The sequence below is a fragment of the Nasonia vitripennis genome, chromosome 5 (genome assembly GCF_009193385.2).
Source record: "Nasonia vitripennis strain AsymCx chromosome 5, Nvit_psr_1.1, whole genome shotgun sequence".
NCBI classification, from domain to species: domain Eukaryota; kingdom Metazoa; phylum Arthropoda; class Insecta; order Hymenoptera; family Pteromalidae; genus Nasonia; species Nasonia vitripennis.
The window spans coordinates 19,433,230-19,445,243 of record NC_045761.1 but is presented as its reverse complement, the minus strand read 5'-3'; the positions used below and the strand labels follow the sequence as shown (position 1 = coordinate 19,445,243).

Below are 12,014 nucleotides of genomic sequence, written 5' to 3'. Positions count from 1 at the left end.
TACGGTGTAGTCGCGTCTCTAAGCTCGCCAGCATATAGCACACCGCTGCGGAATTTATGTCTACCCAGCCGGGAGTTGCTCTCGCGTTATACGAGCAATATCTCGGCCAGCTTATCGGGCCCGAAAGCCTGCATCTCGAGGATCATCAGGGAATTCTTTAGTCCCGCATTTTTTTCTTCCCTCCCTCCCTCTTATATACTACTCTCCATACACACAGCCCTGATTTTTCCGGAAGAGAGCAAACAGTCGCGTGTTTTAACGGCGGCTGGGGAAATCGCGAGAGAGCCGATGAAAAATTTTATTTCGCTCACGATTTAATCTTTCTCCGCTGCTGCTGCTGCTGCTGCTGCACTGGGCAGGTGTTTATTTTGCTAAGTGCGACTGTTTGGCGATCAATATTTGCCCCGCGTGTGTGTGTTTATCGAAATGAATCGCGATATTGGATTTTTAGACTGCTAGCTCGCGTGAATTTTATACTTGGTTTTCATGGAATAACCTTGTCCCACCAATAATTCGACTCGATCGGAAGCGGACTCGTTTCACGTATCGGTCGGATGAAAAATGTAATTGGTTCGCGGTCCGCAGGAATGAATAAAATGTAATCCCTGCGCAGAATTCAAAGCGGGTTATTCGACCTTGCTAAATCCCGACCAAATATGTACCCATCGAGGGAGACCGACTCCGCTGCCAAATTAGTGGACACAGCGCATTATAACGCCGTTAAGAATGTTCTCAAGCGAGACGAGTCGAGAAGCGCAAAATCTACAGTGCAAACTTTACCTTAACGAGCTTGTTTCCCCCTTTCTCTCAACTGACTTCTTTTTCTCTTTCGCTTCACTTTATAGTCCCTCAGACCCTGCGCTCACTTCCGAGGGGGAGTCTCTTTTATGCTCGACGTTAATACGAAAACGACGCGTGTGTGCGGGTGGTATCGACGAGTCTCGTCCTCGTTTTTCGATCTTTACGAGAAGGGCTCGCGCTAAAGCGCCGGCTCTTCGGGTCACTTAAAACGCTCCTGCGAATTGAATTTCGATTTTTCTAGCGAACTACGCGATCGCGTACAACGCTAGAGGTGTGGATTGGATTACAAACGCTTTTATTCTACGGGGAAAAAGGGGTGTACTCGTGTGAGCATCGAGTAATTTTAATTAGTACAGCGTAGTCTCATTTCGATTACAAAAACCCTTCTCTCGCGCGTTTTTCACGCGGACGTCGTAAACAAAACGCGAGCGCGGGGGTGGAATTGAATTTGAAATTGAAATTCGACCTGATGCCTCGGCGAAATCGGATAAATAAGCTAATTAAATTTTCTCTCATTAAAATATATTCAGAAAAATAAAATCAAATTAACTTTCCGGCAGGTAATCGAAGATTTTCAATTAAAATCGATCTCAGCATCTGTCGTAACATTATTAATCGCTCGTGCGCATTTTTTGACGAAGCCTCCACTCATTATACCCAAACATATAGCTACACACAATATCGCGCGCTTCTAGTATACACGTACGTACAAAAACGAAAAAGCTCACGAGCGCGTCCTTTCCCTTTGACGCCGGACCAATTATCCGACGCCTCTGATGCCAGCACTATACACACTGCAGCTCTATTTTCAACGGCATTTCCCGTCCGACACCGCTGCTGCTGTGTTTTTTGTTGTTTTTTTTTCAACAGTCGCTACTTTTTGTTTTTACACGACCCTATATACTGCGTATCGAGGGACTTCGCGCCAAGAGCAGCGCAGTGGGTTATATTCTCGAAAGTTTTATTCCCGGAATCGAGCTTTCGCGGAAAGCATAACTTTGGAGTAGATACGAGTGCAGTGCGAATGAAATTACAGGAACATCGCGCCTCTCGATTTCCGTACATCTCTTCGCACTGGCCAGCCAGCCGCAAGCTCGGTTCGACGAAAAACGCAACACAGCGGAAACGGCCCCCAGACACGCGCCCCGGCTAATTGAGCTTTCTCTCTCTCTCTCTCGCTCTCTCTCTCTCTCTCGCCTCTGCAAGCATAGGTTATACACATCAAGCCAGCTCGCGATCCCGCAATTGCGTACACTTCGCGATTATCATTCCTCGCGCGCAAGCTCTCGTTATTCAGCCGGAGAACCCCTCGAGATAACGTCGTCTGATTTGTGTCGCTATCTGGCTTAGCTCTTTTCTGCGCGATTGTATAATTAAAGAAAAAATCGTCGGAAGAGCTCAGACAATTAAAGCCGACGATACAGGCGTTTGATCGCGCAAGCCGATGTTCGCTTTTTAATATGCCGCAGCGCTGCCGCTGACCTGTACAAGCGCATCGGAACACGTCCGCGGGAATGAATCGATGGAAAAGCAAATTCCCGACTGCGTGCGCTGCGCGTTTAATTAAATTCCAACTCGCGCGCGTGAATCCTAGTGCTCTCGCGACCCCGACGATATTATTCCTCTCGACTTGATACGAGAAAGCTCGATTTTCTTTGGTATATATACTTCGGTGCAGCGAATATGAGTGTACGTGAGGAGGATCTCGAAGAAGACGTTTTCAAAAGACGATTTTCGAGCTCATAAACTGCGCGCGCTTTGAAGTCGTCAACCGGACTGTGACAGGCCGTTTCAGGGATTTGTATGTTTTATGTCGTACGTTTTGGAAAATATTACGCTACGTTTATTCCATCGAACGCATAACACCGTCGATTTAATATCTCTTCGACACAGCACTAATACTCCATCGCATCTGGACAGCATTTACGATCGAAATTACCGGAGCTCATCGACGCGCGGCACGATTTAATTCCCTCAGTCGCGCACAAAAGAAACGCGCCGCGCGAGAACAGAGAGAAAGCAATAATACGCAACGCGAGAAAAACCGTCAAGGTGGGCGCGCAGTCAAAGTATTCAGTCGTTTTCCCTCATTGAAAGCTCTCCCTCTTTCGCAGAGTGAGTAAAAGCCGTTGCACAGGCGCCGCACACAAAGCCAGTTTGAAAACGCCTCGCTTTGTTCTCTCTTCTCCTCCTTCTTCGAGTGTATTCATTCACGGAAAGAGAGAAAGGTAGAAGCGTCGATCTCTCGGCAAGAGGTCGATATAAATCACGTCGTCGTCGTCGTGGCCGGCGTGTATAATGAGAAGAAAAGAGCTGCGCGGATCGACTTTGGATATCGCGAGCGAGTAAAGGAGAGAGCGGAAGAGAGACACAGTATATAGGCCGATAACGAAGCACCGCTCGTTGAATATGAAAAGGTGGCAGGAGGAGGGGGTGTGAGAGGATCGTCGTCGGGGTGAACGCTCTATCGCGCCTCTCCGAGAGAGTCGATAAGGGCATTAATAAGAGCCGATATCGCACCCACACCCCGCAGAGCTTTTATATACATATATATAATACGCCGGCCGTTCGCTATAAGAGAAGCTGGATTATCCCGCGACTAAACGCTAGATTGATAATATAATAATTATATAGCTATGGTGAGCTCGGATTCGAGGGTAAAAAGACACTCGTCAACTCCGTATCGTGAGAGAGACAGACAGTGTTCGGCGCGAGTTTCACAGTTCGCGGATCAAAACTGTAGGTATATAAGCGAGGGAGCTTTCGTCGAACTTGCGCGGAAAATTCGAGTGACTCGCGTGCGCGCGAGAGAGAAAGAGTTTCTCCTATAGTTGCCCTCGAGAAACTGCCGGGTGCGACGCGGTGTGTATAGCAGCGGGAGAGTTTACCGAAAGTTCAAGTACATCGACTCTTTGAGAGCACATTGCTGCGCGGAGCGCGTGTTCGGCGCTGATGCGTGCTAAGTTTCAATCTATTACTTCTTTATACCTGTTTGCCCTCGAAAGTTTACGAGAGCCGACGACGACAATGGGAAATCGCGCGCGGACGCGTTTGAAGTATTTCTTTTTTTTATTATTTTATAACTTTTTGATGGAAAATAGATTGTTTGTCGACGTTCACTACTTTGATTCTGTTTTTAAAAGTTTATTTTAATAGAAGTATTTTTCCGTAACCGAGATAGAAATCAAATATTGAATTTTATGAATTCACGCGCATATATACACAGGCTGTGCTGACATAGGTGTATACCAATGCAGCAAAAGTAATATAATCTCCGAGTTCTAAAAAAAATATTCCCTCCGCCCCCGAAAAAATTTCAATTTCACCGGGCAAAACACTCGACGCCGGTGTTATATCAAGCGAGAAAAAAAAATTGAATTCGCAATTGAAATCTCCCGCGCGCCGGCCCCCAAAGATCGCGTATACATGTTTGCATACTGCATGCAAAAAATGTACGCGAAAAGCGCGCAATAGATTCATACACACACGCAGACGCGCCTATACGCCTATATACACTCATGATTGCGTAACTCGATTTACGAATTGTTGCAGCGCAGCGAAGGCTATATCTGCGTATATACGTGCTCGCATTATACGCCACTCGGTATTGGCGCCTCGATAAGATCCGAACCAATAACAAACAGCATACAATGCGGCAGGCCGATTTGCTGCGATATGACGCTCGCGCTCCGCGTGTGTATGCGCATGCATATGAGCTTGACCGTATAGGCGCGCAAAGAGCTTTGGATTTGAAAAATTCAATAAATTTCAAAGTATCGCGCTCGGGCGCGAGAAAAAAAAACGTTATATCCATTGGCGAGTGCCAAGAGTAAAGTAGATTAAAATTGCGGCGCGCGCAAAGCCTCGAAATGATTGGCAAAACACGCGGTCGGCGGGCGGATAAACAGAGGAAGAAATATCGCGGATAGCCTGATATATCAGTCCGATGGCGCGTGTGTGTGGAGTATATGTGCTGGCAGGTGACCGGTACTTTTTCTATGGATTTCGCAGTTGATGACGCGTTCGTGGAAGTGTATGTCTGTGTGTGTATCGCCTAACCGTGTAAACGAAGTATTGTTTTTGCGAGAGAACGCGCGCGAGGCCGCTCGTCTGTTAAACAAGTTAAATCGGAAACACATCAGAGAACATACGCACGATGCTGTGCAGCGATGTCCCGACACGGTCTTTGATCATTAACCGGCTGATTGAAAAGGGAAAATTGAATTGGAGAGGAGAATTTACTTGAATTTTTGCGTCATTTTGATTGAGTTTGCGTAGGAATATTCATATTGTAGTAAAGTGCATGAGACGCTTTTTTAATATGGTTTTAGAAAATGTGGATTTTTATAGTTGGAAATTAAATTTCCCGCGCTTTTTGGAGTGCTAACGCGCATCTATATAAGGCTGCGTTTAGATGGAGTCTGGCAATCTTAAGGGGAGGTCGGAGCCATGCGAATTGGTGCAGGGGTTACCTAACCTCGAAAATTCTTTGGATTATAAATAATACATAATTACAATTGCTTATAGCATCACTAGAAATTGGCTTAGCGCGCGTTGATTTTGTTGTTGTTGAACTCTCTGAAGTTGCTCCCTATTTCCACTGTACCCACCAATGAAATTTTTTGATAACGGTCTAAACAGGCTCTTTAAGAGCTTCAATTCGATACTATCGCAAACTCCATTTTAGAAATGGAAAATGCAGTGTTTCGCGTTCGCTGTTTATAATAAATTATATTAACTTGGTCTTATTTTTGTGTAAATATGCATAATTTTTGAAAATAACGAAAACTACGACGTAAAGTGAAGACAACGATATCAGTAAAATGACTGTCACTTTCGTATACATTATTGAATAAAATAAAATTTGTCACTAATTGAATTAACAAAAACTCTGTGTTCCGCGATAACTTACACAATAACAAACAATTATCAATTTGATTTTTTATGGTACGAGGTATATTCTAAGCAAACAATGTAAACTACAACTCGAGGTGGAGGTCAGAATTGGTCACATTGGCTCCAACATCCCCTTAAAGTGGCAGATTTCACAACCTCAAAATGGCGGATGTCGCGAGATATTCATATTGACACTCTATCTTGAATTCATAATATTTTACTTACATATTTGTCAAAACTGAATGCTGTTTTTTAAAATTATACAAAAACTTTTCCTAAGGTGCATCGCTACATTAATAATAATGAATTTAGTAGGCTTACGATTTTCAATTCAAGTCTCCCGGTCTCTTAAATCCGCTATTCTTAAGATTGCCAGACTCTGTTTTATAGTTTTCAAATCTACTGTGCAAGGCAGTTAGTCCTCGTACGAGTGCGTATAATGGTATGACTTTTATCGCACACATAAAAAATGAATGTCCAATGCACGTGTGATTACAAGTTTAAAGAGCAATCGGAGCCCCCCGCTTTTGTAATTTGTAATTCCAAATTTAAAAAAATAACTTAAAGTCTGATTTATACATTTTCTTTTCTGTGAAATTTTAGCAGCGCTCCCCACAATACATCTCAACAGTTTTTTATGATTTATACAATAAATAAATTGGAGTAACTCAGTTCCCTCACGTGTAATATGTATCAAAGCATATTAAAAAATTAATTTTATGAAATAAAAGCTGAAATCACAATTCAATTTTGTCAAGCAAAACACATCCTTATTAATTAATTTTAATCAGTGAAAATGATTTAAAATACTCTTTAATAGGGAACAGGCATGTCTTTGTCATATACATATAAATACTCATATACAGTAGAAAATAGCATATGAATACGTTATGTGTCAATTTTTTGCTGATTTAGTACCTCTAGGCCCTGATATGATGAATTAAAAATGTATATGTTTGAGTAGTTTTTAAAACGGAAGCTCTTCAATATGGCGGCTCAAAGGATAAAGACCTAGACTAACGTACGGGCATTTGAGTACATAAATTCAGTCATCATGAATCTATTTTGATTTTGAAGCATTATCTCTCATCTCTATTATAATTTTGGAGAAAACAATAAGGTTATTTTATGTATTAAAATTTACATGCATTTATACATCCATACATATTTTCATCCTTCGTGCCGCCATATTGATCACATTTCTATTGAAACCCTGCTAAAAAAAATTTAATAGAAGTTGATAGAAATCAATAAGATTTCTTATCGACTCTGAGTCTAACTTTAAATACCATTTTTTACATTTTAACTTGATAAAATACGATAAGATTGATATAAGTAGATACACAATTAAAAGCTTTAGACTCAATCTTCTTAAACTTCCATCGATTTCTATTGAATTTCATCATATGGAATTTAATCAACTGAAATTGATTTCATCAAAATGTTGTAAATTGTGAATATTTAAAAATGTTCATTAGAGACAGTAAATTTCTAAAAGGGAGATTGCGACAGTATATAATTGAAGCTCTTACAGAGCCAATTCAGACCGTTATCAAACAATTTCATTGGTGGGTACAGTAGAAATAGGGAGCAACTTCAGAGAGTTCAACAACAACAAAATCAACGCGCGCTAAGCCAATTTCTAGTTTCGCAAAAATCAGGACATTTTTATAGAAAATCGTTGTTGAAAGTTTGAGTTGTGCTAGTTTTCGCGGCAAATGCGCGAGTTGTGCTAGTCTTCGCGGGAAATTTTTGAGTTGTGCTAGTCTAGCGTGCGTGAAACGAGTTGTGATACTTATGACGGGAAATTTGAACAGTGCTACTCTTCGTAGGGAGCGACGATATAGCTTAATCTGTAGGCAGTGTCGAGCAGCTTCCGAGCGAGTCGATAACGCCGTTTGTCACGTAGTCGTTGTTTTCGCAATGCGAAAAGTTTATTATAATGCATACGTCACTGTATAATCAGTATTATGCAGAAACGCAGAATGCAGATTCTAGAAACTAGCAGAAAACCGAAAATCTTTTCGACTCCGATTTCAATATGCTTCCGACAGATGGCGCGCGCACAGCTTCGTTGCCGTCGTTCCTGTCCCCTCTCCCCTCCACAACGAACTGACGACGTTGCTGAGTGGACGGATGCAGGCAGCAGGCGTTACACGATTGTGACTTGAAGAACTGCATAGCGGTGCATATCTGTACGATCCAGCTGTAGGTATATACCCATATATAGAAAAGAAAAGAGAGGGGGAAACTCTCTAGGAGCCCCCAGACATCGAGAATCGAGAGAGGGAGAGTCACAAGCAGCCGATCTCTTGCGACGGTCGGACGTTCCAGACTGCAGAGGGGCATCATACCGCCGACCGCCGACGATCTATTTCCAGGGGAGCCAAGCCAAGCGCGCACGCCGCCGCACACCGATCGGAGGCCGGAGCCCCGAGGACGCTCGCATCTCAGCATCGCTCCGCACAGAACAGCCGAACATCTCCCGCAGCTCTCATCGTACGCTTCGAAAAAGTAAGTTTGTTTACATCGCGTCCCCTTTATTCTCGCCGTATATGCCGTGCGACTAATCATTTGTTTATAGTAAACAGTGACAAAAATGGACTCCGAAGACGATTCGTGCTACGACGACATCGATTCGGGAAACGAATCGAGCGGAGATGAGCTCGAATCAACGGTTAATCCTCAGGAAAAAGCTATGGACGTTGACGAGTATAAGTTTGAAGTTCTGTCAACCGAACAAATCGTTCAACACATGGCGGACACTATAAAGGAAGTCAACACAGTCGTGGAAATACCGGCCACCACCACTCGAATTCTGCTCAATCACTTCAGTTGGGACAAGGAAAAGTTGATGGAGAGATTTTACGACGGAGACCAGGAGAAGCTGTTCGAAGAAGCTCGTGTTGTGAACCCGTTCAGAAAAGGTAGCGCGATCAATCGTTCTCTGCCAAATTCACTGTCGTTAAAATGCAATTTAGCAAACGAAACAGAGGAATGCGGCGTTTGTTACCTGACGTTACCCTCGCACATGATGAGCGGATTAGAATGCGGTCACAGATTCTGCACTGATTGTTGGAGAGAGTACCTTCATACTAAGATAATGAAAGAGGGAGTGGGTCAAACCATACCTTGCGCTGCTCACGATTGTGACATTCTGGTGGACGATGCCAGTGTTATGCGTCTTGTAGAAGATTCAGCAGTCAAACTCAAGTACCAGCATCTCATTACGAATAACTTTGTCGAATGTAACAGGCTGCTTAAGTGGTGTCGATCACCAAACTGCAACAACGCCATCAAAGTTCTGTACGTCGAAACCAAGCCTGTCACCTGCAAGTGCAATCATACCTTCTGCTTCAACTGTGGCGAAAACTGGCATGATCCTGTACAATGCGACATCCTGCGCAAGTGGATCAAAAAGTGCAATGATGACTCGGAAACATCTAACTGGATCATGGCTAACACAAAAGAGTGCAGAAAATGTAAAGCAATAATTGAGAAAAATGGTGGCTGTAATCACATGATTTGCAAAAACAAGTCCTGCAGGGCTGAGTTCTGTTGGATCTGTCTTGGACCTTGGAAAACCCATAGCACATCTAGCTATTGCAACAGATACGAAGAAGAAGATGGAAAAGAGGCAAAGACAGCTCGAGAGAAGTCTCACAAAGCTCTACAAAAATATTTGTTTTACTCCAACAGATATGCGAACCACTTACAGTCTCTAAATTTGGAGAATAACTTGTACAAAAGCGTGAAAACAAAGATGCAGGAGATGCAGGAGCGCAATGTGTCTTGGATAGAGGTTCAGTTCCTGAAGACTGCTGTAGATGTTTTATGTTCGTGCAGACAGACATTGATGTATAGCTATGTATTCGCTTTTTATGTGAAAAAAAATAACCAATCTGCGATCTTCGAAGATAATCAACAGGATTTAGAGAGTGCAACAGAAATTCTTTCTGGGTATCTTGAAAGAGACATCGCTGGTGAAGATTTAGTAGACATCAAGCAAAAGGTTCAGGACAAATACAGATACTGCAACAGCAGAAGGAAAGTACTTGTAGAACACGTGCAGGAGGGTCGTGATAAAGATTGGTGGGAGATTGTGCATTAGATAGTTTAAAGTTAATTTCAAGTAATCAAAAGTTCCTAAGAATCTTACATAAATAGATAAGTCACAAGTAAGTTCTCTGTAAATGATTGCTTTTCCAAAAACGTTTAATACATGTAAATGTAAAAAACTGCAGCGAACTTTTCAGACACAAAATATGTTGGTCTCTTTTCTTTTTAAGTATTTTTACTGCATTGCACAGTAATATTTCGTAATATTTCTTAAACTACTAAGTCAGTATGAATTAAAATATTTTTCTCAGTATCCATGTTTTCATTACATACTGATAAATCTACGATTATTGTGAAATCGTTCTTTGCGTTTGTTTTTATTGATTTAATCACTTCTGATTGTCAATTTGTGATTAATATAATTGAAAAAGAAATGTGTAGTAATGACCGTTAGACGAAACAATTTTTAAACTTTGATTAATCATTAAGTATTTTGCCTCAAATAAGACTGACTATTACTAACTATCGAAAATATAATGTAAAAGATATGTTTAATGAACTTTGTAATAACATAAATCAATATGTACTTACAATGTAGTGCGTTCTTATATTTTCATGATAAACTCTCATAACGTTAATGGAATAGGGAACTGACATGATTTTTAAAACCTTTTTTAAAATAAAGTTAAGGATAAATCTTACACAAAAATACAAGAGTCACGCTTTTTACTGCAATATTTGTTAAGTAATATTGTTTTGAAAATTCGGTTTCCTAATGATACGTTTAAACGATTGAGAGCTCATGTGATCAATATGGCGCCGCGAAGGATGAAAATATAATGGATGTATAAACGTATGTAAATTTTAATACATAAAATAACCTTATTGTTTTCTCCAAAATCATAATAGAGATGAGAGATAATGCTTCAAAATCAAAATAGATTCATGATGACTGAATTTATGTACTCAAATGCCCGCACGTTAGGTTAGGTCTTTATTCTTTGAGCCGCCATATTGGAGAGCTGCCGTTTTAAAAACTACTCAAACATAAGAATTTTTAATTAATCATATTAGGGTGTAGAGGTATTAAATCAGCAAAAAATTGATGCATAACGTATTCTTATGCTATTTTCTACTGTATATAAGTATTTATATATATAGCAGAACCAAATCGAATACAACTATAATTACATTTTTTACAAAAAAAAAAAATGCAATCGATACTCTATAACTCGCTGCGAAAAGGAGCGCACTTAGCGCGAGCAGTATCGAGAAGAAATCAGAATGAATACCAGCAGCAAATATAATTCAATCGAAGTTCCAACTTTATTTTTATCACGGCCTTTTGAGCAGCTGTTCAATTGGAAAATTGAACGCTCGCGCGGGCGCGTAATTAATGCCGGTGTCGTTTTAAGCGTCCTCGTCGTTGCAAGTACATGCGCGCAGTGCAGCCCCATTTAGCCTCGGCAGAGCTTCCTACACTACCTTTGCGTCTAATTAATTAGCCGTCGTAAATTTTTGCGCGCGATCTAATTGGCGAACGCGGTCCTTTGCATTGTTTCGACGAGGCGACGCGCTGGAAAACTACTCGACAACACGGCAGAGAGAGGGGTAAGTAAGGCGCGCGTGCCAGCCGTTTAATTATCGGACTCTCGCGCGAGAGGGGCAGTTGTCGTAAATAGCCCTCGGAGCAAGCGGCTGCTCCTTTCGTGCGCGGAGGGAGAGAAATTATCGCTATGATTTTTCAGGCTAATGGCATGGCTCGTTATATAGCATTTGGTTTTTAATCAACGTTCGCGTAATTATTTTAAACTAAAATCACGCGATCTACGTAAAATGAATTTAAATTATAGAAACGTGTAATAGCATTAAGGGGACGGATATACCTTAAATAGGGAACAGACATGATTTTTAAAATAAAGTTAAGAATAAATATTACACAAAAGTACAAAAGTTACGGTTTTAACTGCAATATTTGTTAAGTAATATGGTTTTGAAAATTTGGTTTGCTATAATGGATACGTTTAAACGATTGAGAGCTCACGTGATCAATATGGCGGCACGTAGGATGAAAATATATATAGATGTATAAACGCATGTAAATGTTAATACATAAAATAACCTTATTGTTTTCTCAAAAATCATAATAGAGTTGAGAGATAATGCTTCAAAATCAAAATAGATTCATGATGACTGTAATTCATGTACTCCAAAGCCCGTACGTTAGGTTAGGTCTTTATCCTTTCATCCGCCATATT

At 41.3% G+C, this 12,014-nt stretch overlaps 2 protein-coding genes across 3 annotated transcripts in view; one reads left to right on the top strand and one right to left on the bottom strand.

The window, feature by feature from the left end:
* Positions 1-12,014, bottom strand: part of LOC100680067 — a 50,106-nt gene that overhangs the window by 11,093 nt on the left and 26,999 nt on the right. The gene's annotated exons all lie outside the window — the stretch shown is intronic.
* On the top strand, positions 7,806-10,465 carry LOC100122914 (E3 ubiquitin-protein ligase arih1-like). The gene is made up of 2 exons (XM_032600643.1): positions 7,806-8,211; positions 8,282-10,465. Exon 2 carries the CDS (start codon positions 8,297-8,299, stop codon positions 9,806-9,808), a length of 1,512 nt encoding a protein of 503 aa, XP_032456534.1. The 5' UTR covers positions 7,806-8,211; positions 8,282-8,296; the 3' UTR covers positions 9,809-10,465.